This window comes from Balaenoptera musculus, chromosome 5, assembly GCF_009873245.2.
Source record: "Balaenoptera musculus isolate JJ_BM4_2016_0621 chromosome 5, mBalMus1.pri.v3, whole genome shotgun sequence".
NCBI classification, from domain to species: Eukaryota; Metazoa; Chordata; class Mammalia; order Artiodactyla; family Balaenopteridae; genus Balaenoptera; species Balaenoptera musculus.
The window spans coordinates 42763576-42789763 of NC_045789.1; the positions used below are offsets into that span (position 1 = coordinate 42763576).

Genomic DNA, 26188 nt, shown 5'->3' on the forward strand with positions numbered 1-26188 from the left:
ACATTCTATTTTGTAGATATTTTAAAAATTCTTGTTTAATATGTTGAATGGAATAGATATTTCAAGTGAATGGTTCAGAGGTCCCACTCTGTCATTTGCCCTGTGATGTTGGGCAAATAAAATTGAACTTCTCCAACAAGCATCAGTTTTTCCAACTGTAAAATTAGATGTTCTTTAGGTATGGACATTAAATGATAGGTATGTGAAAAGTGCTTTGATGTTAGTCGTTCTCAGCTTCATACACTGAATGGGGTTAAACACATACACTTTGAGGCACCATCCCAACCTTAAGCAGAATCTTCAGGCTTGGAGCCCAGACAGCCTACACTGTCTTATTAGGATCCCCAGGTGATTCTGATGCTGAGCGTTGAAAACCAAAGCTTCATATTTATTGCTGTGGTCATGTTTAAGAGCTATGGAAATCATGCATATGAAAAAGTGTCAAATGTTAATGTCTGTCTATATGTGCTAGGCAGTCCGAATACAAAAAAGGCTGGAGGGGAGTAGACACACATAGTTGTCCACCATGATGGGGATGAGTGCCCTTTTTGAAGCTTGCCTGGGCACCTGCAGGGACTCCCTACTTTTGCTTCTGTCTCTCTTCTGGGCTTCCCTGCTGTGAGTCTTCAGGAGATTTCATGTGGAAGCTCTGTGATTTTGGTACTTTGGGAAAAGGAGATAAGCACAAGGGAGGAGTCACAGTAGACTAAGTTCTAGATCACAGAATAGCTGTGATCCCCTATATAGACACAGGAGATAAGGTCCAGTAGCAGTTTTGTGGGGAAAGGAAGAAGAATATATACGAGTTTTAGGATTTAATATTTCAGGTGTTTGCACGTTATCCAAGTGGATGTCTCCAGTAGAGAAAATGGTTTGGAATTCAGAAGGAAGGTTATTGCTGGAGAAGGCAATGCCATGGGAGTGAATAAAAGCACCCTGGAGAGTGTGGAAAATGAAGAAAACGGAAAGCTGAGCTCTGCTGCAGTCCATCTGAGTGAATGAATGAATGCACGACTGAACTCCCAAGGTCTAGTCCACTTTCTCCACCCACACAGCAAGCAGTGTCTTCATTTGTTCATCTTTTTTCCTCTTACTATGTTAGCCCAGTGGACTCTGGCAAGTGACCTAACTTGTGCTTCAGTTTTCTTATCTGTAAAATGGAAATAATAATAGTACCCACCTCAGGGCTGTTGTGAGGATTAAATAAAAATAAAGTACTTCAACAGCTACTGGCATATCAGTGCTCAGTAACAATATTAACTGGACTGCCTTTACCTATTGAGATAAATTTGATTTCTAATAAGGTCCAATTCCCATCCCACTTCTAAGCATGCAGATCTTCCTCAGTGACTGGAGCCAGTGTTGATCATTATCTTTCTTGTATTTTTTCCCTGCCACACAATGCATCACTTAGTAGATGTTATTTTAACGTGTTTATGATCTTTGTTGGTCTTGCCTCCTCAACTGGAATGTACGCTTCCCTTAGGATCAGGACCATTTCTTATACTTCTATATATACAGCCGTTAATTTCTCAAACATCTGTTATCTCTATCAATGTGGTAACTTAGAATAAATCCTAATGATTTAGGACTGTTTTGGTGCAGAGGAGGAACTCAACAATATTTGAATGCATAAATGAAAAATCTAAGGTGGTCTTAATATTTGTTTCTTTCTACTCAGGTACATTCTGCTAGATGTTGCACAAATAGCAGGGAAACACTTTACTAAATGAGTGCTTTGCTTACTTCTTCCTAGCAGCTTTCAACAGTTCATAAAAATAGAAGTCATCTGGAAAACTCTTAAACTCTATTTAAGACTGCCTAGGAAAACAGGTATTACATGGGCCGTGCTGCCTGGAACCAGGGTGATAGCCTGTGCTTTAAACACGCTGCAAGTGGAGGGAGGTTGCAAAGGCATTTTATTTATTTTTTAGGCTTCTGGGTCTTGGCATCCTAAAATGTAAAATTGGGGGTGGTGTGGTGGCTAGATTAGGTGTTAAATTTGATGTCTTTTGGCAATAAATATGCTAGTATTCACTGGCAATCAGGATACAAATACATTGTTTTGTACATAATTATAAATTATAGAAATAATTGGAGGCAAATTTTATAGGGCTACAAAAATAATGGCAGCAAAATGCATGACAATATCTCCTCTCAATATTCCTTCAGATTCCTATCTCTACCCCCCCAAAACAACCTACTAACCTGGTCCAAAGCAAAATAGTACTGATGTGTGTTGTCTGGCCCACAATTAATTTAAGGGGTCAGATAATATACTCTGAGTTAAACATGTGGGTTTCGTGACTATATACCTCAGTTAGTACTTGAATCAGTAAAATCTCAGCCTTCTAGCTGTGTGATCTTGAACATGCCATTTAACATTGCTATTTTCTCATATGCAAAATAAAAATATGAACTAACATTACATAGCACTTACGTGCCAGCCAGTTTTATGTGCTTTACATTATACTATCTTAATAGTTTTTACCTCTTCATGTCATTGTAAAATTTAATGAGACACCTCTCCCCCAAAGCACTTAGTACATATGTCAGACTATATTTTTTTTCCTGGGTATAAATTACAGAAACTCCAAAAGTTTCTAACATTTAAAATGCTTTAAAAAGTATTTTGTGAATGCAAAGGTGATATTGTGCTGGAGGAATTGGGACCTATTTAAAATGCTGATATTTGATCATTATCAGAATTAAAATGAGTTCTCTGGTAGTCAGGAACCCCTGTTCTAATCTTTTTATTCTTCCCCATGAATCACTATGATTTTTATGATTTTTAAAACCTACTTTAGACCTCAAGATCCCACTTAGGAAATAGAATTCATGAAACTTTGTAACCAACTGCGAAGTGAAGTTGAACGTTTTGGGTTTTAGAAATCTTAGTGATTCAAGGTTATTGGATGAAGTGTATCAGTTAAAAAGAAAAAAAAGCTGTTAGGGTGGTAAAATAGAAGACATGACCTGTGATTTATTAGAGAAATGATAAAGTTTCCTAATTTTTTAATCTTTACCCAAAGAAATGCCTAGTATAAAACACAATGGTTTGAATTTTCATTTCAAATGAAAGAATATGTAGAAGAGGTGACTGTGTATCTGGACTGTACTCATGTAAGGATTCTTATTTCTAAGGGAATTTTAAGGTCATTTCTGAGTAAGCAGTAAGATGATGGGGATTTAATCAATGCCATAAATGCAATCATCTTTCCTATTAAGTAATAGTTAACACTTAAATAGCATTTTCTATGTGGTAGACAACAACTCTATGCGGTATTATTATTATTAGCTCCATTTTAAAGATGAGGAAACAGGGTCAAAGGTTAACCAACTTGTCCAAAGTCATCTATATGGTATGTGGCAGAGTGGAGAGTTGAAGCTTGGCAGTCTGATTTCAGGGTATGTGCTTGTAGTATTAACAAAGAGAAGAGTAGTGGAGCAGTGGTAAAAAAAAAACAAATGGGATTACAGAAATGGGAGAGGTACAAAGACAAGAGTCAAGGAACACTAAAGGGACAAGGAAATACTTCCAACCCCCTTTTCCTCCATTCCTCCTACCACTAGAGAAGGCTTTTGTAATCGTTGGTTGTAGAACTCTATAATTACATATAACAATTTATTGGTACCTGCTGGGGATGGGGAGAAGGGTCAAGTTGGTATTACATTTGTACTTAAAAGAATGATGATGACTGAAAGGAGAATGGCCATGGTGATGACTGTAATCTTTTTGAAGTGTTTCCACCATATCCTCCCAAGAATCTTTCTTGTTTTTTGGGATTCTTTGGCCTGAAATGAAAATAAACACAAATTTAATGTTTTCTTTCCATTTCTGGATTAATGTGCACACTACAATACTTATTAGAATGATTTAGAGGAACAGATTTAATTTGTGTTTGACCAATCACAGAAAGTCTCAATAAGTCTGAGCAGCTATTATAAAATGATGCACCAAGATTCTTTATTGTGTTCAGCTATACTTTTATTGGCTTTATTAATTTTGTGACCTTGAATAAGTTACTAACTCTCTGAACTTCAGTTTCCTCATCTTTACATCATGATTCTACTTAAATTCCACTATCCCCTACAACCCTATTTAAAATTGCTACCCCATCTCCATTCCAGAAGCCCTATTCCTCTTCAATACATTATTTTTCTCCAAAGTACTTATCTCTTATCTAACAATATGTACATTTTACTTAATTGTTGTTTGTTGAGAACGTAAGTTCTATGAAGGCAGGGATTTTTTGTGTTTCATTCACTGCTATATTCCCAACAGCAAACAACATAGAGCAGGTGTTCAATTATAATAGTATTTGTTGAAAAAATGAATGACTAAATCTATTAAATGAGGATAATAGCATCTGCCACATAGTAGCCCAGATTGTGAGGATTAACTGAGATAGTGAATATAGTATATCGAGACTGGATATTAGAATAAATTATGCCATTATTATAATTAATTAATATTCTGATGAATAATGAGATGGACTTCGTAAAGTATGATACAAAAAGTTTCATATCTTAACCTAATTAACCTAAACAAAATAGCTCACTTTTATTAAATTTTATTAAGATTATTGAAAGAATCCAAGGAGCAGTGGAGAGAAATGAAACATGGTCACACGAAATTGTGAAATCCTTCCCCCCACCCCCTGAAGTAAGCTTTATTGTTTTCATTTGGTCTACTCCTTTTTATTTTTAAAATATATGTAACTGCTTTTCATATAGTCGTGATACAAATAAATTGCTTGATGCTTACATGGATTTCTGCTATCTGCCACCTGGATAAGTAAAACTCTAACATATTTCAGTTATCTTTCTTCGTGCATCAGATCTGCTTTTTTACTCTCAGTATATATGGTGATTTCCCAAGAACAAAATCAAGGTATGTACATGATTACAGTGCATGCTATAAGTGGCATGAGTCCTGGTATGCCACTCAGATGGCCTCATGACTCTAGTATATGACAAGTTATGGGAGCCCCAGGTTTATATATATCCAAGATGCTGGTGGTTATTCTCAAGGATCTGGCGTATGGAAGCTAGTGACTACATATACTTTCCAAGATGTTATAATTTATTGAATGCTTAAAGTGCAGGTACTATAGGACATGCATTATATGTATTTTTGCATAATAATATGCAATACTTATAATAACCTTAGGTAAATATTCCTGTTTTATAGTGTTGAAGAAAATGAGGCTCAGAAAGGTTTAAGTTACTTGCCTCAGATTTAGAGTAAGTGGTGGAGCTGGAATTCAAATCTAGAATTGCATGACTCTATACTGCCTCGTGTAGAAACAGTGAATTAAGGTATAAATGGACTTTATATCTTTCTCTTAGATTATTTATTCTCTTTTATTAATGTAGTGTGTATATATAGTTTGAAAAGTCAGAATTCTGTAAGGCTTATGAGTAAAAACTGCATTTTCCTGCTCTGCTCCTTCTCAACCTGATCCTATTTTTCAGAGGTAATCACTTTCAGCTCTTTTTTGTGTGTTTTGTTAATTGCTGTATCTCTATTTCCTGGAACAGTGGTTCTCACCCGGGGATAATTTTGCCCTCCAGAGGACTTTTGGCGATATCAGGAGACATTTTTGACTGTCATGACTGTAGGGGTGCTACTGGGCATCTAATGGATAGAAGCCAGGAATGCTGTTGAATATCCTACAATGCATAGGACAGTCCAGAGTGTGCCACGGTTGAGAAACCCTGACCTAGAACAGTGTCTGACATATAGTGGGTGCTCAGTAAATACTTGTTGAATGCACCTCATTTAGCTGTTTATTTTTTCCTGCTGTTTGTTTTCCTCTGTATTGCTAGAAAACATATATATATTTTTTTTTTCTTGATTTTTCCTGTTTCCAACTATAGAAAAGGGGATTTAACTCCTACCATACCTCCAAACCCCCTTCCCCAAACACACACCTTTCCTTTCTTTCCTATTCTTTTTGTTTAATTAAAGCTTTGTAACTATTCCCTGAGACATGGAGCATGTTTGACTACATTGACTTTAATGTATAGCTTTTTGGTTTCTCTAGAGCTAATAATAGGTAGGTAGTTAAAATGTTTTCATTTATTAGTTTTTAATCTACCAACAAGTAATTCATTCCTAAACTCTCCAAAGGAGCTGGAAAATATCCTTCCTTTGATGGTTCCTCTGTTGGATCCTTCTGCTTTATCTTGAAGTTCCTCACAGAGCCTTTTGATCTTCTCCAATGTGGTTTGGTTGGGGTCTAGGTTTGCTATACCTATAGCTTTAATCTTCAGATCTTTCTGCACCAGTATCCTGGGAATGCCCTTCTCTTGTGCTGGGCCTTTTGTTTTTTCAGTCTCATTTCATTCCCTTTCTTGATTTATTTCCTTCTGTTGGTGAAAAATTTCTGCTGAAAACTGCTTAGAAAGGGTGAGTGGGAGATATGTTTCTGAGAATTTACATGCCTAGAAATGTCTTTATTCTACCCTTGGTAATTTGGGTATAGAAGTCTAGTGTGGAAATCATTTTCCTTCAGAATTTTAAAAGCATTCCTTTATTTTTGTTTAGCACCCATATATTGCTTTTGCAAAATCTGTTATTCTAATTGCCAAGTCTTTGTTTTTTCTCTCTCTCTAAAAACCTTCAGAATCTTCTCTTCCTTTTTAACGTTCTATAATTTCAAGATTACATGCCCTGCTATGATCCTCTTTTGTTGTTCATTGAATCTGTAAATTCATGTTATTTAGTTGTAGGATTTTTTCTTGTATTAATCTGATTTTCTCCCCTCTGGTTCCTTCATTTTCTTTTTCTGAAAATCCTGTTATTCACATGTTGGATCTCTTAGACTGATTCTCTGTCTTTTCTCTCTCTTTCTGCTCTGCTCTCTGAGAGAATATCTCAACTTTATATTATAATCATTCTATTTAATTTAAAAATTTTACTGTTGTTTTAAATTCCAAAAGATCTTTTTGTTCTATGAATAAGCTGTTATGTAGCTTTCCATTCTTGTTTCAGGGTTGTACAATATTATCTTCTATTATTTCTCCCAAGACATTAGAGAGGTCTTTTTTTTTTTTTTTAATAAATTTATTTATTTATTTTTGGCTGCGTTGGGTCTTTGTTGCTGTCTGTGGGCTTTCTCTAGTTGTGGTGGGTGGGGGCTACTCTTTGTTATGGTGGCTTCTCTTGTTGCGGAGCACGGGCTCTAGGCACACGGGCTCAGCAGTTGTGGTTCGCAGGCTCTAGAGCTCAGGCTCAGTAGTTGTGGCACATGGGCTTAGTTGCTCCGCGGCATGTGGGATCTTCCCGGACCAGCAGCTTTTACTGCTCTAATGAGGCTCGAACCCGTGTCCCCTGCATTGGCAGGCAGATTCTTAACCACTGCGTCACCAGGGAAGCCCTGTTTGCTTCTTTTAAGTGAAGTATAATTTACAATATTGTGTTAGTTTCAGGTGTACAACACAGTGATTCAGATATACATACATATGTATATGTGTGTGTGTATATATATATATATATATATATATATTCCTTTTCAGATTCTTTTCCACTATAGGTTATTACAAAATATTGAGTATAGTTCCCTGTGCTATACAGTAGGTCCTTATTGGTTATCGATTTTATACATAGTAGTGTGTTTATGTTAATCCCAAACTTCTAATTTATCCTTCCCCCCAGAGAGATTTTTTTTTTAAATGAAGCTTTCTTTTGCTTCTGCATTATCTGTTTTGTCTGAGTTCCTTTTTTCTGTTTACTTTGATTTTTTTTTATCATAGAGATTTTTCTCAAATATCTCATGATCTAAAATGATGATTGGAAACTCCATATGAGTGAGTGAGGGCTATCATTTGGTGGGCTTCACTATAGGATAATCTGGTATGAACCTGACTATTTCACTGGGGGAATGCCTCAATATCTGTTGGTCAGTATCTGTAGGTCTTTTTTCCTTGGCCTCGTGAGTTTTCTTAGGGAGGAATCCTCTAATCTCCTGCCTGGGTGAAGCTGACTGGGAGAGAGCTTGGGGAATGGTCACCCTATTCAGGATGTGGAGTTATACTTAGTCCACCTAATTTTAATATGATGGTCACTCTGGCCTTAACTGCACCTGGTAAATGAGTTTAGAATCTCTTAGGTCTGTTGTCTTTAGATAATACAATTTATTATCCTTTGTCAGGGGTAAGGAGAGGAAACTGTGGCTGTAAAAAGTCAGGAAGGGGCTCTACAGGTAAAATGTTCCTTTTAAAGACTTTATACCCAGTCTCTTCTTTCTAGACCCATACTGCTTTTAGAAGTACCGTGTGTCTACTTTTAGAAGTATGATGTGTGTCCAATTTCTGATCCTTTCCAAGGTTCTATGGCCTGGATCATTTGGCATCTTAATATCTTCTGCTATAAGCTTGTTTTTCGAGCTTTTACTGCTCTAATGAGGCTATTAAGTACTCAGAACCCATTTTCCTAGCTTCCAAAATTTTGAAATTTCTTTTCTCTTGTTCTTTTTCTAAAAAGTCCTAGTGGTTTATACATTAAAATCTCTAATTGTTGTTTTACCTATCATTTTATTGGAGTTTTGAGAGGATACCAAAATAAATGTATATGTTTAATCTGCAAGTTAAAATCCATGACCCATATTTATCTGTAGGCAGACTGACAGAAAGCCTATTGGCCTACTTTTTGTTAAAAAGCCAAATCTGCTTTTTAAGAATAGTTGGGTCTTTTACAAAAAGATAGAGAGAGAGAGAAAATTAATTTAGCTAGGCAAAAATAGAGGGTTTAGTGAGAATGATTATGTGATATCTGTGTGAAAATAATCTCAGAACAATAGTAAAATATTTCAGTCAAATTTCATCTTTATTTTTTTTTCCTATTTTTTTTTTTTTTTTTTTGGCTGCACTGCGCATGGCATGTGGGATCTTAGTTTCCCGACCAGGAATCAAACCGGCAGCCCCTGCAGTGGAAGTGGGGAGTCTTAACCACTGAACCACCAGGGAAGTCCCAAATTTAATCTTTTATTGAGCTGCTTCTACTCAACTGGCTTCAAAGAGGAAGTCATTTTTTCCCATGTAATCATGAAAATACAATGGATACATAAAAGTGGGATTTGTTTGGAAGGCAGTAAAGTGAAAAAAAAAATCTCTTAATTTTTTTGCTATAACTTTCTGGGATTTAGATGTTGCCTCTTTTCTGATAAGAAAGAAACATGATCTAATCTAATAAAAAAGTAATAGATCCAGTGATATAGTAGATTATGTAACCCTATAACCCTGACACTATTACTACTCAGAAATGCTAGATAAAATATAAGAAGCAAACTTTTAAATGCATAACTGATTTGGAAGAAAGTAAGAGTAAGGCCAAGTGCAGGAACCTAGGAAAGCAGTGAGAAGTTGCTCTGATGGTGCAGCTCCTCTGGATTTGGGAAGGTGATGATGTTGGCCTCTACCATGCAGGCAGGGCTTAGGATTTAGTGCTCACAGCGGGCTAACCCTTGGGCTCACGTGAGGAAAGCAATGAAACTACTCAATTTCCATCCTTCCTGTTAAGTAGGCTCAAAGCTTTGGAGTCTTTCTTGACTCTCTCACCTCATGGCCAATCTGTCAGCAACTCTAATTCGCTCCACCTTAAAAATATATCCAGAATCCAACCACTTCTCGTCACCTATATTGCAGTCAATATTCATTTAGTGTTACCTACACCTTTACCACTATCTATAGTTCCTTTAGAATTTCCTTTAGTGATAAACTTCCAGATGTGATAAAGACAGCCAGCTATCCACTGAAGACTTTAGTTCCCCTTCCATAATGTACAGTTGTTGCTGGCAAGAGACTGTCCAATCACAGACCACATTTCTCAGGCCTTTCACCCCACCCCTTGCTGTGTCCCCTCTCTACCCCATGTACCTATGCAAAGCTATAAGACTAATTCCTACCAATAGATTGTGAGTAGAAATGATGGGTGTCACTTTCGGGCTGAACTGGCTCAAAGCAAATGTGCTTCTTCCACTCCCTGTTTAACCAGCTGCCACCTGAAATTGAAAGATTCTGAGGGGCCAAAGGCAATGACAGAGTCACAAAATGGAAAAAACTTGGGTTTCTGGATTACCCTGTGGAAGTCTGCTCACTGAAAGCCTGCCTTATACTGTTATATACCGAGAAATTAACCTCTGTTGAGTTAAAACACTGAAAACTTGAGGTATGTTGGTATAGCCAATGTTTCTCTAATAGTGAAATTGTAGTAGGATGAGATGTTGTTATTATCAATACAGAACTCTAAAACATGTAGCACTGGCTTAGCCATCAGGTGGTAGGCACAGAAGAAACTGATATTAGAGTCTGGAAAGATAGAGACCAATGCTCTGCAGGGTAAAATATTTGCTAAAACTATTGCCTGTGATAATTTGGAAGGCAGACAAAATACTACCGAGTCTGTCCTTTTAGAAGAAAAGGTTGGAAAATAGAAAGGTAGTAGTGTGAGTTCTTGTTACTGGCTACATTTAGCAAGGCAACTGGCTGGTTTGCAAGAAGAAATGAAAAGGAATAGAGAGACTGCAGAAATGTGGAACATTGGAAGATTGGATAAGCTGATGGTTTTTGGGCCCAAATAATAAGACATTAGATTGAAAAGGCCTTTTAATGACAGATGCCCACTAAGATTCTACCCTTCCTCAATTACAAAACCCCCCCAAACCTATTAAAAATGGGCAAATGACTTGAAATGCAAATCAAAGTAAGATACCACTTCACACCTGGTAGGATGGCTATAATAAAAAAAAAGAAGGAAAAATAACAAGTGTTGAACAGGATGTGGAGAAATTGGAACCCTCTTACATTACTGGTGGGAAGGTAAAATGGTTCAACCACTGTGGAAAATAGTTTGGCAATTCCTCAAAAAGTTAAAATAGAATTACCATATAATCCAGCAATTCCATTCCTATGTACATACATAAAAGAATTGAAAACAACTATTCAAACAAAAACTTGTACACAAATGTTCATAGCAGCATTATTCACAGTAGCCAAAAGGCAGAAACAACACAAATGTCCATCAGTTGATGAATGGATAAACAAGTTGTGGTAAATCCATACAATGGAATATTATTCAGCCAAAAAGGAATGAAGTACTGATACATGCTACAACATGGATGACCCTCGAAAACATCATGCTAAGTGAAAGAAGCCAGACACAAAAGATAACAGATTGTATAATTCCATTTATATGAAATACTCAGAACTGGTAAATCCATAGAGACAGAAAGTAGATTATTGGTTGTTAGGGGCTGGGGAGTAATTGCTTAATGGGCATGAAGTTTCTTTTTGGGGTGATAAAATGTTTTGGAACTAGATAGAGGTGGTGGGTACACAACATTGTGAATGTACCAATTGCCACTGAATTGTATACTTTAAAATGTTAATTTTTTGTTATGTGAATTTTACCTCAATTACAAAAAGATTGTGCCCTGCATTAGAGATCAGATTAAGGGTATAAGCTTCCTATCCAACCAAGCCTAATGGTCTCAAGGTAGTTGCCTTTAACTTGAGAGGGAGGCATGAGCAAGGAAGCAAAGAAAATACATATTGGAAAGGATAAAAAAAAATCCAGTCATTTTTCATATATGATGGAATTTCTATGTAGAAAATGCAAATAAATCCACAGACAAACAATATTACCATAAAAGAGTTCAGCAAGACTTGGGATACAAAATCAGTATGCAAAAATTGACTGTGTTCCTATTAACCAAAAATTTTTTGAAAATGTAGTTTAAAAAATATCATATACAATAGCCACAAATACTGTAAGATATCAAGAAATAAATCTCAGAAGAGTTGTACAAGACCCTTAGGGGAAAAATTATAAAACTCTACTGAAAGATTTTGAAAGAGACTTAGAAAAATGAAGAGACATAGCATGTTCAGAGAAGGGAAAACAGTATTTTAAAGGTGTCAGTTCTCCCCATATTAATGTAATTCCAACTAATACCCCAACAATTTGTGTGTGTGTGTGTGTGTGTGTGTGTGTGTGTGTGTAACTTGAGATGTAGAATCTAAAGTTCCCCGAAAGAGAAAGAAGCAAGCCTTGCCAACATAATTTCCAAAAAAAGAGAAAGTAGACGAACTTGCCCTATAAGATATTAAGACTTCTCATAAAATCACAGTAACTAAAATGGTGTAGTACTGGCCCAAGGAAATAGAAATAGATCAGAAGAATATAATACATACGAATCAAAAGAACGAAAATTGTTTACATATGGAAACATTATACGTGGCAAGGTTGGCATTACAAACCAAATGGGAAAGGCTGAGCTATTTAATAAATGGTCATTTGGGCAACTGGTTATTTATACAGAAAATAATAAAATTTGATTCCTACCTCATATTTTATGCAAAAATAAAATTCCAGATGTTTTAAAGATTCATGTTTAAGAAGCAGGAATAAAAACTTTTAGGAGACAACATAAGAGCATCTTTATAACCTGGGGAAAGGAAGGCGTTCTTAAGACACAGAAAGCATAAAGGGCAAGACTGATACATTTGCCTACATGAAAGTTAAAGACGTCTGTCCTGATAAATGGATAAAGAAGAAGTGGTACATATATACAATGGAATACTACTCAGCCATAAAAAATGAAATAGTGCCATCTGCAGCAACATGGATGCAGCTAGAGATTATCATACTAAGTAAGTCAGAAAGAGGAAGACAAATACCATATGATATCATTATATATGGAATCTAAAATATGACACAAATGAACCTATCTATGAAACAGAAACAGACTCACGGGCATAGAGAGAAGACTGGTGGTTGCCAAGGGGGAGGGGGCTGGGAAGGGATGGATTGGAGGATGGGGTTAGCAGATGTAACCTTTTATATATAGAATGGATAAACAACAAGGTCCTACTGTACAGCACAGAGAACTATATTCAATATCCTATGATAAATCATAATGGAAAAGAATATAAAGAATGTATATATATTGTTATATATGTATAACTGAATCACTTTGCTCTATAGCAGAAATTAATACAACAGTGTAAATCAACTACACTTTAATAAAAAAAAATAGTAAAGAGAAAAGACTTCTGTCCTAAAAAAGACACTATACACAAAGTTAAAATCAAGCCACATACGGGGAGAACATATTTACACTTTCTACAACTAGGTGTTAGGATGAAGAATTATATACTCATTCATCATTCTAATAGTTATAACATTAGTATTTTATATATATACTAAATTATTAAAAAAGATAAGCACCCCATTAGCAAAATGGGCAAAGGATATCAACAGGCCACTCACAGAAGAAACTCTAATGGTTAATAAACAAAAATTGCTCTCTGTCATCCCAAATTAGGGAAATGCAAATCAAGACAATAGTTACTTTCTTTCCCCTACCAGACTGTTAAAAGTTATAATCTAATAATCTCAGGTTTTGGAAAGACAGTGTGGGGCGACGGGGCATCTCATACAGCGCCGATGGGAGTATAAACTGGCACAACACTTTGGAAAGCAATTTTGAAACATTTGGCTAATTCAAAGGTGCACATATTTTAAGATCCAGCAATTCCATTTCTATGTATATATTATAGAACGGTGGGTCAAAAATGGGATCTAGCATCCCAGGGGGTTGTAAAAGATGACCCACTGGAGAGCAGGAAAATAATATTAGAACCATATCTATTTGTTCATTTTAATCTAAGAAACAAGAAGGAAATGAAAATATTTAAAATTTAACATATGGATAGGCACTGATATCTTCCCTAGGTATGATGTAAAATGGTAAATCATGAAAGTTAAGATGTTTTGAGGGTAGAGAGGAAATTCCACAGTGATGCAGAGTTGGCCACTGCAGACCCCTTTGTCCACTCTCTTGTAGTGTATTGCAATACCTACAATTTATATGGGTAAGTGAATTATGGGTAATACATGGGTAATATTATTTAGTTTTAACTAAGCTAAAGTAGACATGTGGCTTAATTATACTAACAAGGCAAAGATAAACAAGAAAATGACAAAGAGGATATATCTCTGCTTCTAGTTTGAACACTCTACCTGCCATATTTAGAGACTTAAAAAATAGTCATTTGTAATCAAATCTGACTTTTAATCACACTATCGTTAAAATACATTATTAAAATTTTTCTTAATCAGAGAGACATAGTTTTAATTTTCTTAAGAAAAGTTATTTAATATTTTATTTCATCTTTGTCTCATTCTTTTAATTTCTACTTAGTATGTTTTAATATATAACATTATTATAGAAGAATATATATAATTTATATATATTTAAATGCATTCTCAAGAATATTTTATGAATAAGTATATATGATCAAAAAACTCTATAGACCATTGTCTTAGAAACATTTTGTGAATGTGTACTAAAAGACATGTACAAGGGTGTTCAGTGTAGTGTTCATAATAAAGAAGTTGGAATCTACATTAATATTTATTCAAAGGGGAAAGGATAAGTATTTCTGTATTTCTTAAAATAGTAATGATATGCTGTCAGAAGCTAAATTGATGAATTAGAGCTAAGTGTATCAAAATGAATACATTTCAAAAACATAATGTTGAACTAAAAACTGAGGTTTCAGAAGGATAGGTTCATTATAATGTCATAAATACAAAGTTTAAAAATGCAAACCAATACTACAGATACATATATAGCTACACATATATAGCAGAGGAATCAAAACATGCATACAAATGATTCAAATCAAATTCACGACAGTGGTTCTTCTGGTGAGGGAGTGGAATGGGTTTGGGAAAGGTACACAGGGGACTTTAATTATATGTATAATTTTATTTCTTTAAGAAACAAAGGCCCAAACCAAATGTGGCAAAATATTAAGTCCAGATAAAGCTGGCTGATGATTACAAGGGTATTAGATGTATTATTCTCAGAACTTTTTCATAGGGACTTCCCTGGTGGTCCAGTGGTTAAGAATCCGTCTAGCAATGCACAGGATGCTGGTTCAATCCCTGGTCTGGGAACTAAGATCCCACATGCCGCAGGGCAACTAAGCCCGCGCCACAGCTACTGAGCCTGCTCGCTCTGGAGCCCACACGCCACAACTAGAGAAAGGCCTGTGCACCGCAACAAAGAGCCTGCACGCCGCAACAGAAGATCCCGTGTGCTGCAACTAAGACCCAAGGCAGCCAATAAATAAATAAATAAATATTTTAAAAAACCCTTTTCATATACTTGAAATAAATGTTGAATGAGGTAATATTGATTGTGGAATTTTCTGACTGTAATTTCAAAATGCGTTGTAAAAATGTAGGTACTATCAGATATCCACTGTTTGGCTGTTATTTGGCTGTTATGCTTTATCCATCTATTATGACACTTAACACATACTTTATATTGCAGTTAGGTTTATACAAATATGTCTCCTGCAGTAGATTAAACTGTGGCAAGTATCTTATTCCATTCTTTTATCCCTGAAGATGACAAGCATAATATCCTGTATATAACAGGCCCCCAAAGAATGTTTATTAATGAACAATGAATGAATCTAAATGGCTTGGACAGTTTTATCTGAACTCTTGTGTTATAACTCTCATAAAGACAACAACTGCAATGCTAGACAATGATTTACTTTATTAATTCTTCTTTGTAGATTATATAAACTGATGTGACCGCATCTTTTTCCTGCTATAAAAACAATGTAGAGGATTGCTTTGTTTAAGTAAGTAGTGTTTAATTTAACTAACATTGAGTGCTTGTTTGCTGGGGTTGTGGCTATCATATTCATCCTTATTATTCTTAGTGCCTATTATAGAGCCTGGTAGACAGTAGATCTTCAAAAGATATTTGTTTAATCGATCAATAAATACAAGGTACAGGGATGGCATAGATGAGAGAGGCATAAACTCAGCCTGGGCAGTGGATGAGGAGATGATTCTTGAGTTGGGTTTTGCTGGATGAGTAGAAGTTTTCCAGGGCAAGGAAAAAGAGGGAACAGTATGCATAAAGGTGTGAAATAATGCAACAGGTATTTTGGAGAACTACAAATAGTCTGATATTTTTTGAGATTTATAAACTACAAGACATGACCTCTGGGTGATATGACTGGCAATATAGTCAGAAGAAAGCTCATTAAGTTAGGGAGGTTGGACTCTACCCTGCTTGGACAAAGCGGCACCACTAGAGGGTTTTAAAAAGGCTACAGATAACGCTCATACTTGCATTTTAAAAGAATACTCTAGTGTCGGTGTGGAGGATGACTGGAGCAGAGTAGAACCAAAAATAGGGAGAACAATTAAATCTGGGAATTACCATAGTCAGACAAGAGATAATTGATCTTGGAGTGAGACAGTGAGTAGCACTGGGATGGGCAGAAGGTGTGTTTAAAAGAGATTTAGCTATCTGTGGAATATTATTTAGCAATGATAAGGAGTAACATATTAACACACAACAACATGAATATAAAACACATTATATTAAGTAAAAGATGTCAAACACAAAAGACTGTATTGTATGATTCTATTCATACGACGTTGTAGAAAAGACAACACTATAGTGACAGAAAACAGATTAGTGGTTGGTTGGGGTCAGGGTTGGTGAAGAGTCAACTACAAAGGAGGGCAGATTTTAGGATGGAAGAGCTAGTCCACAACTTGATTGTGGTCACACAATTGTACACAATTACCACAATTTGTCAAACTCCACACTTAAACTGGGTGAATATATGTGAATAATACCTTGGTAAATTGTTTTGAAAGGTGAAAAAAACGAGGCTTAGAACAAAAAAGATTTAGGAAGTTGAATCAATAGAACTTGATGAGTAAAATGTAGTGTGTATACTTTGCTTTATATGGTGGCTGTGTTTCTAGAAAAGATCTGTCAAAATAAAATTTAAAATGCTCGAAGCGGGGGAATTCCCTGGCAGTCCAGTGGTTAGGACTCCGAGTTTCCACTGCAGGAGGCACAGGTTCGATCCCTGGTTGGGGAACTAAGATCCCACAAGTCTTGGGATGCAGCCAAAAAAAAAAATGCTCAAAAGGAACTGTTGAACACTTGGTGATTGTTTTAAAACTATTTTCTAATAGAGAGTTTCAGACACATACAAAAGTTGACAGGATGGTATAATGAACCCTTGTATACTCAGCATCCAGATTTAACCATTGTCAATTTATGGCCAATTTTGTTTAATTTATACACCATTCTACTCCTCCACTCGAACTATTTTGAAGCAAATCTCAGATGTTACATAATTTCATTTGTAAATATTTTAGTATGTATCTCTAATAAGTAATGACTCGTTTAAAAACACAACCACAATGCCATTATCACACCTAAAAATTAATTATATTCCTAAACCTCATCTAATATCCAGCTAGAGTTCAAATATCTATTTGTCTCATGAAGTTGTAAATTTTCATTTTTATAGTTTGTTTGAATCAAAATCCAAATAAGGACCACACATTGCAATTGATATACCTTCTAAGTCCTTTTATTGGTAAGTTTCCCTCTCCTTTTTTTCCCTTGCAATTTATTTGTTGACTAACCTGTGTGTTTCTTAATGTAAGAAACCATTCTGTTACACAAATAACCACTTTCTACTTTAATGGGCTTTAAAATTTGGATTGTTTTATAATTATTCTTTTAATATTTTAGTTGCATTTCAATAATTTTTGACAAAGCCATAGTTTGGTGACATAGGATTATCTCACCAAGTGTCCCAGTATGTTTTTGCTTTTGGCAGTTTGTCTCAAGGGCAATGATCCTATGACTTAGAGCACTGTTTGGGTATTAAGACAGCTGTGTAACACTCACAGTTGTTTGCAGATCATCTGTTCTATCAGTGAAGATATTCAATCTTTCTTCTCTTTCCAAAATTTTATCGATATTTTGGGTCATAACATTTTTTACATCAGTTACTTGACTCTTCAGTGCGGATATCAAGCTGTCCTCTTGATTTTTATTGTATTTCATCTACATAGAAGTGAAATATAATATACATTTTATTTTCTATAAATGAGATCTATTGTAATATATTGTACAAATTAGAACAAAGGTGTCAAAGGCATATCTCACTTGTATTTCAGCATAAGGAATCAACTAAGCCTCAAATTGTCCTACCATAATCTTGCAGAAAAAATGGGGGGTGGCGGGAGAGGGAATATATCAATGTATTCAATCAGCAGTGGATTTTTAAAGAATTTAAATTGTGTATTTATTTGAATAGACTTTTTAAAAGAGCAGTTTTAGGTTCATGGTAAAATTGAGTGGAAATTACAGAGTTCCTGCATGCTCCTTACCCCCCATACATGCACGGCCACCCTCACTATCAACATCCTGCACTTGAGTGGTCCATTTGTCACAATGGATGACCCTATATTGATGCATCATTATCATCCAAAGTCCATAGTTTCCATTAGGGTTCACTGTTAATATTGTACATTCAGTGGATTTTGACAAATGTCTAATGACATGTATTCATCATTACAGTATCATACAGAACAGTTTCACTGCCCGTAAAATCCTCTGTGCTCCACCTATTCATACTCCCTTTTCCCCTAAGCCCTGGCAAAAACTGGTCTTTTTACTGTCTCCATAGTTTTGTCTTTTCCAGAATATCATATAGTTAGAGTCATACAGTATGCAGTGTTTCCAGATTGGCTTCTTCCACTTAGCAATATGCATTTAAGTTTCCTCCATGTCTGTTCATGGTTTAATAGCTCATTTCTTTTTAGTGCTGAATAATAGTCCATTGTTTGGATGTACTGTAGTTTATTTATCCATTCACCTATGGAAAGACATCTTGATTGCTGCCATGTCTTTGCAATTATGGATAAAGCTGCTGTAATATCCATATACAGGGTTTTGTGTGGATATAATTTTCAACTCCTTTGGGTAAATACCGAGGAGCACTATTGCTGGATCATATGATAAGAGTATTTTAGTTTTGTAAGTAACTGCCAAATTGTCTTCCAAAGTGACTATACCATTTTGCATTCCCATCAGCAGTGAATAAGAGTTCCTATTGCTCCACATCCTTGCCAGCATTTGGTGTTGTCAGTGTTTTGAATTTTGGCCATTCTAAGAGGTGTGTTAGGGGTATTTCATTGTTGCTATAATTTGCAATTCCCTAATGACATACGATGTTGAGCCTTTTCATATGCTTATTTGCCATCTGTATATCTTCTTTGGTGAGGTATCTATTCAAATATTTGGCCCATTTTAAAAATTCGGTTGTTTGTTTTCTTATTGTTGAGTTTTAAGAGTACTTTGTATATTTTGGGTTACAGTCCTTTATCAGATTTGCCTTTTGCAAATATTTTCTCCCAGTCTGTGGCTTGTCTTCTCATTCTCATGACAGCTTCTTGATCCAGTTTGACAATCTGTCTTTTAATTGGTGTATTTAGACCATTAACTTTTTAATTTAATTTTAATTAATTAATTAATTAATTTATTTATTTATTTTTGGCTGAGTTGGGTCTTCGTTGCTGCGTGCAGGCTTCCTCTAGTTGCGGCGAGCAGGGGCTACTCTTTGTTGCGGTGCGCGGCCTCTCATTGCGGTGGCTTCTCTTTGTTGCGGAGCACGGGCTCTAGGCGCGCGGACTTCAGTAGCTGCAGCACGTGGGCTCAGTAGTTGTGGCTCGTGGGCTCTAGAGCGCAGGCTCAGTAGTTGTGGCGCATGGCCTTAGTTGCTCCATGGCATGTGGGATCCTCCTGGACCAGGGCTTGAACTGTGTCCCCTGCATTGGCAGGCAGATTCTTAACCAGTGCACCACCAGGGAAGTCCTAGGCCATTAACTTTTAAAGTGATTATTGATATAGTTGGATTAATATCTACCATATTTGTTACCATTTTCTATTCATTGCTCTTGTTCTTTGTTGCTATTTTTGTCTTCCACTCTATCCATATTAAAAATGACCTCTACATCTGGAGAAAACCGTAATTTGAAAAGATACATGCACCCCAATGTTTACTGCAGCACTATTTACAAGAGCCAAGACATGGAAGCAACCTAAATGTCCATCGACAGAGGAATGGATAAAGAAGATGTGGTATATATATACAATGGAATATTACTCAGCCATAAAAAAGAATGAAATAATGCCATTTGCAGCAACGTGGATAGATCTAGAGATTACCATACTAAGTGAAGTAAGCCAGACAAAGACAAATATCATATGATATTGCTTATATGTGCAATCTAAGAAAAAAAAAGACACAAATGAACTCATTTGCAAAACAGAAAGAGACTCACAGGCATAGAAAACAAACTTATGGTTACCAAGGGGGACAGTGTGGGGAGGGATAAATTAAGAGTTTGGGATATATACACTACTACTTATAAAATAGATAATCAACAAAGACCTACTGTATAGCACAGAGAACTACAGTCAACTATATTCAATGATACTCAAAGTACTCAATACTTTGTAATAACCTGTAAGGGAAAAGAATCTGAAAGAGAATATATATATAACTGAATCACTGTGCTGTACACCTGAAACTAACACGGCATTGTAAATCAACTATACTTCAATAAAAAATGATCTCTAAGATATAGTGTTATATTTAAAAAGTAAGCTGCAGCTGCAGAAGAGTATTAAATAATAACTTATCAAGCACTTAGTATGTGCCAGGCACTGTTTTAAGCACTTCACAAGTATTAGTTCATTTAATTCCCAAACCATTATATAAAGTACTACTCTTTTCATCTTTTATTTTCTAAATAAGAAAACTCAGACTGAGAGAAGTTAATATATTGCCCAGTGTTACACAGCTACAGGCAAAACAACGATTCAGACTAAGAAGCTCTAGAGATTAAGCCTTTACCTATTGTACTAATGATCCCAGTTTTGTGAATTTATATATATATATAAAATTCTGGAAGCTTACACACCAAACTGTTCAGAGTGTTCGCCTCAGGGGGGTTTGATTGAGATTGTAGGAGATATTTATATTTCACTTTATATACTTTTGTATTATCTCACTTTACTAATGAGCATTATTTTTTAAATATAAAAATGATATTAAAATCCCCTGCTCTTTAGCAAGTGATCAAATCCACCTTAAACAGAACTCTGATCTTGGTCACTGGACCATGCAACTTACAATTGATGTTCTGTGAGGAGTTCACTAGTTGGATGTAGAAAAGAGGGAATTCCTAGTTGAACTGTGTCCCCCCAGAAAGATTCTTTGAAGTCCTAATGCTGGATACTTGTGAATGTGACCTTATTTGGAAATAAGGTTTTGGTGGCTTGTGTTAGGAAATGTTTAGTGGATGCCTCTACGGCTCATGGGTTAAAATTTTTTTAGGGGCTTCCCTGGTGGCGCAGTGGTTGAGAATCCGCCTGCCGATGCAGGAGACACGGGTTCGAGCCCTGGTCCGGGAAGATCCCACATGCCGCGGAGCAACTAGTCCCGTGAGCCACAACTACTGAGCCTGCGCGTCTGGAGCCTGTGCTCCGCAACAAGAGAGGCCGCGATAATGAGAGGCCCGCGCACCGCGATGAAGAGTGGCCGCCACTTGCCACAAGTAGAGAAAGCCCTCGCACAGAAACGAAGACCCAACACAGCCAAAAATATAAATAAATAAATAAAAATTAAAAAAAAAAAAGAAACTGTAGGAGGATAAATGTTTAAAAAAAAATTTTTTTTATTAAGACATAATCAAGTTAAGATATAGCACAGGGAACTCTACTGAGTGCTCTGTGGTGACCTAAATGGGAAGGAAATCCAAAAAAGAGTGGATATATGTATACGTATAACTGACTCACTTTGCTGTACAGCAGAAACTAACACAACACTGTAAAGCAACTACACTCCAATAAAAATTAATTAAAAAAAAACATAATCAAGTTAAGATAAATGGTGAATCTTTGATTTTTCTTTTTATTCCATTTCTCTTTTTCTCTCCTTTTAAAAAATGCTTAATCTTTTAAGATTAAGAGACTCATCTAAGTTTTGTTAAGATAATGTATTCATAGTCCATTCAATGGCATTTGGTACATTTATATATATAAATATATTTAAAACTCTCTCAAAACTACTTTTTTTTTGCTGTGTGCATTTTGCTAATTATAGTATAAAAAAGTCAACACCTTTTATAAAATTTTCTACAGATTTGAAGCTCACCAGGTTAGTTTATACATGTTAAACAAATTTCTTTGATGTCAGATGTGTTAACTGCTTAAAATGTGCATATTTTCGCATGGTTTTCAGGGAGCTATGTTAATTATATATTTTAGCTGTGTTGAGTATTGCAGAATTCTCCATAAGAGAATGTAAAAATTTAATATATCTATCCTTAGTTATTTCTTCAGGCATTGTGGTGGACTCACCCTATGGGGACCTCCACTGAGTCACATCTTTATAAAATTCCCTCCCCTTCAGTGTGATCTGCCCCTAACGAATGGAAGCAAAGGGGATGGATGTCACTCCTGTGATTACATCATATTATATAATATTTAGCAGACTGGAGTGAGAGATTCCTCTGCTGGCCTTGAAGAAGCAAGCAGCTGTGCTGAGGACGCCCTTGTGGCAAAGAACTGCTATCAGTCTTTAGGACCGAGGGTGTCCTCCAGCCAACAGCCAGCAAAAAGCTGCAACCCTCGCACAGTTCTTAGGAGATAAATTCTGCAACAATCTGAATGAGGCTGGAAGCAGATTCTTCCCCAGAGTTTCCAGATGAGAACATAGTCTGGCTGACACACTCACTGCAGCCTTGTGAGACCCTGAGCAGAAAACCCAGTTAAACCATGCCTTGATTCCTGACTCATAAAAACTGTGAGATGATAAATGTGTGTTGTTTTAGGCTGCTGATTTGTGGTAATTTGTTACCATACACATTTGTTACCATAAATAGAAAACTAATGCAGGTGTACTTAAAATATTTTACTATGGAAAAGTTCAAACATATACAGAAGTAGAGTGAATTGTTTAGCGTACCCATCACCTACTTTCAGCAGTTATCAACACATGGCCAATCTTATTTCATCTCTACTACTACTGATTACTCCTTCCCCAAATGTATTATTTTAAAGCAAGTCCTAGACAGTCTATTATTTTAATCTGTAAATGCTTCAGTCTGTATCTCTAAAAGATATGGCCTTGTTTTTCTTAAAAACAAAACCACGACATCATGATCACATCTAAAATAATTCCTTAGTATCATCAAATATTTGGTTTGTCCCTTATACACTGATGATGGGAATGTAAATTGGTACAACCACTGTGGAAAACAGTACGGAGCTTTCTCAAAAAACTAAAAATAGAACTACCATATGACCCAGCAATTCTACTCCCTGGTATATATCCAAAAAAAACCCAAAAACACTAATTTGAAAAGATACATGCACCCCAATGTTCATAGCAGCACTATTTACAATAGCCAAGATATGGAAGCAACCTAAGTTTCCATCAACAGGTGAATGGATTAAGAAGATGTGGTAAAAACAAAAAAACAAAACAAAAAGAAGATGTGGTATACATATATACAATGGAATACTACCCAGCTGTAAAAAACAATGAAATATTGCCATTTGCAGCAGCATGGATGGACTTGGAGGGCATTATGCTAAGTGAAATAAGTCAGACAGAGAAAGACATATCCTGTATGATATCACTTATATGTGGAATTTAATAAATACAACAAACTAAAGCATATAACAAAAAAGAAGCAGACTGACAGATATAGAGAACAAACTAGTGGTTACCAGTGGGGTCAGGAAAGGGGAGAGTGGTGAGGTAGGTGTAGGGGATTAAGAGGTACAAACTATTAGGAAAAAAATAAGCTACAAGGATATATTGTAAAACATAGGGAATATAGCCAATATTTCATAATAACTATAAATGGAGTATAACCTTTAAAAATTGTGAATCACTGTACTGTACACCCATAAGTTATATTGTACAGCAACTGTACTTTTATTATGGTAAAACATACATATCATAAAATGTACAATTTTAATCATTTTTAGCTGTATAGTTCAGTGGCATTAAGTATGTTCACATTAAGTATATCACCACCACCTATCTCCAGAACCTTTTTATTTTCCCAAACTGAAACTCTGTACCCATTAAACAATAACTCCTCCTCCTCCCTTCCACCCAGGCTCTGGCAACCACCTTTCTACTTTCTGTTTCTATAAATCTGACCACTCTATGTATCTCATATAAGTGGAATCACACATTATTTGTCCTCTTGTGACTGTCTTATTTCACTTAATAGGGACTACTCTTTTAAAAAAAATTTATTGAAGTATAGTTGATTTACAATGTTAATTTCTGCTGAGGGACTATCTTTAAAATATTTAATTTAATATTTGTGTAAAATATTTACACAATGATTATGATTATTATAATTTTTAAAATTGTGTAAACTATTTACACGGTCCCAAGTCGAATTTGCAAGACAAGTTTCATTCAGAGAGGTCTAGTTTCTATTCCTGTCCCCATCCACACACAGGCAACCACTGAAATGTTTTTGGTTTATCCTTCCTTTGTCCCCCCCATCCCCCCTTTTTTTTGCTATAAGCAAACATATTTGTATTTATTCCCTCTTTCTTAAATGGTTGCATATAAGGATGGTAAGTAAATAACAGTATACCATATATATTTTCTCTGTCTTGCTTTATTCACTTATCAATATTTCATGGATATCATTCCTTATCATTATATAGAGATAGAAGTTCTTAGTTCTCATTCACCTTAACAGCTCTTAACTCATAATTCCTAACTGATTTGTCAGATGTAATACTGACAATGTTTAGGACCACACTTGGAGGTTACATACCATATACTTTCCTAATACTTGTTGAAAATCTGTAGCAACTGCATTTGACGGAGAAAAATGTTCTTGTGACATCAAAGGATTTCTCAGAAAAGTCTCACTAACCTGAGGAAATTAATGGAAATATTTAAATTATATAGATAATTTCAATTGGAGAATTACATAGCAAGTGTTTATTTGAAGCAAAGTCTGGCAGAAACTTGCAACAAAAGAAACCAGAACAGTTCTAGATTTTTGGTGGCAGGTTATCTTTTCTATTTTAAAGATGCAGTATTAATGAAAACTGTGCTCGTATCTCATATCTCGTATCGTGAGATTGCAGGTGCTACCTTGATTCTTTGGTATTGGTATTTCTGAAGACTTGAAGGGACTCGCAGATGTTCACCTCTGGCAGACAAGGAAGGATAGGAGTCACTTGATATTCTCTAAGTAAGTGCTTTTCATTTTCCCCTCCTACTCTTACCCTCAAAATCCATTCAGTGATAACAAAACAATCCCAACTAAACGTCATGAGACTATCGTCCAAACCCTATAGGGTTGTTATATGATATTTCAAAGCTTTAAGAAGGAATTCTGACAACTGTTTGTACTTAATGTTGTATCAACCCAAAAGTAGTGGTAAAAATCATGCAGTTAGTAATTTTGTGTCATCTGGTTTTGGAAAGTTGAAAAAGTTGGGATGTTTTTCCATAATGGCAGAGAGGGAAAAAAAAAATTAGAGTATAGTCAGTTAAATGGCTAACATTGTTTATCATGTAGATGCTAACAACTGTCTAGGCTTAAATGTAGAGTGAATTACAATATTAGGCCTTATAATCCTTGATTCTATATATGGTTACAGTTTGAGTTGTGTTAAAACAAGTTGGCACACTAAACAAATGAAATATATGCATAATTCATGAATGTGACTGGAGAATAATTATTAATAGCTATAGTACAGCTGACCGATTTTTCCATTAATATTTTTTGTTAAAATATTTTTCCTAAATTATATATTTATGAATAAAATTGAAGATTAGTATTATTTACTTTTTAAAATAAGAAAAAAACATATATTTGGATCATAAAATTACCAGAATAATGGTTTAGCCCTAGTCTGTCTCTGAGACTGCCTTTCACAGTCTTATTCTAGTTGGAAGTTAGACACTGGGTGATAGTCAGCAGTAGATGATATCTATTGAGAAGGTTAATTAGCCTTTAAGAAATTTATAAAATCTCATGTATCTATGTAAGTACATACACATAAGTACTCTATCATATTTCATATTTGTTGGCAACTTTCAGGTAAAACGTTCTCTAAAGGTAGTATATCTTGATTAAAAAAATTTTTTTTTCATTTAACTCATAATTGATTCATATTTTCTGCCAGAAGTGTCTTATCTATAATTATTTGAAAATTAAATATATATGCTATTGAGAAGGTATATTAAATATTAGTAAAGCTCAATTTTTCTT

General features: G+C 35.4%; 1 protein-coding gene across 4 annotated transcripts in view; it reads right to left on the reverse strand.

Moving 5' to 3' along the window:
* Positions 1-2976: 2976 nt before the first annotated feature.
* The window catches only part of LOC118895689 (vesicle-associated membrane protein 714-like), a 31653-nt gene continuing 8441 nt past the window's right edge, over positions 2977-26188 (reverse strand). For 2 of the 4 annotated variants that reach the window (XM_036853127.1, XM_036853129.1), the window contains exons 4-6: positions 24737-24838; positions 17760-17918; positions 2977-3795 (exon numbers count right to left, since the gene is read on the reverse strand). In XM_036853127.1, the coding sequence (XP_036709022.1) occupies positions 3658-3795; positions 17760-17918; positions 24737-24838 (399 nt within the window). In that variant the 3' untranslated portion in view covers positions 2977-3657. The remainder of the gene's footprint in view (positions 3796-17759; positions 17919-24736; positions 24839-26188) is intronic. The other 2 variants (XM_036853130.1, XM_036853131.1) reach the window with 2 other exon arrangements.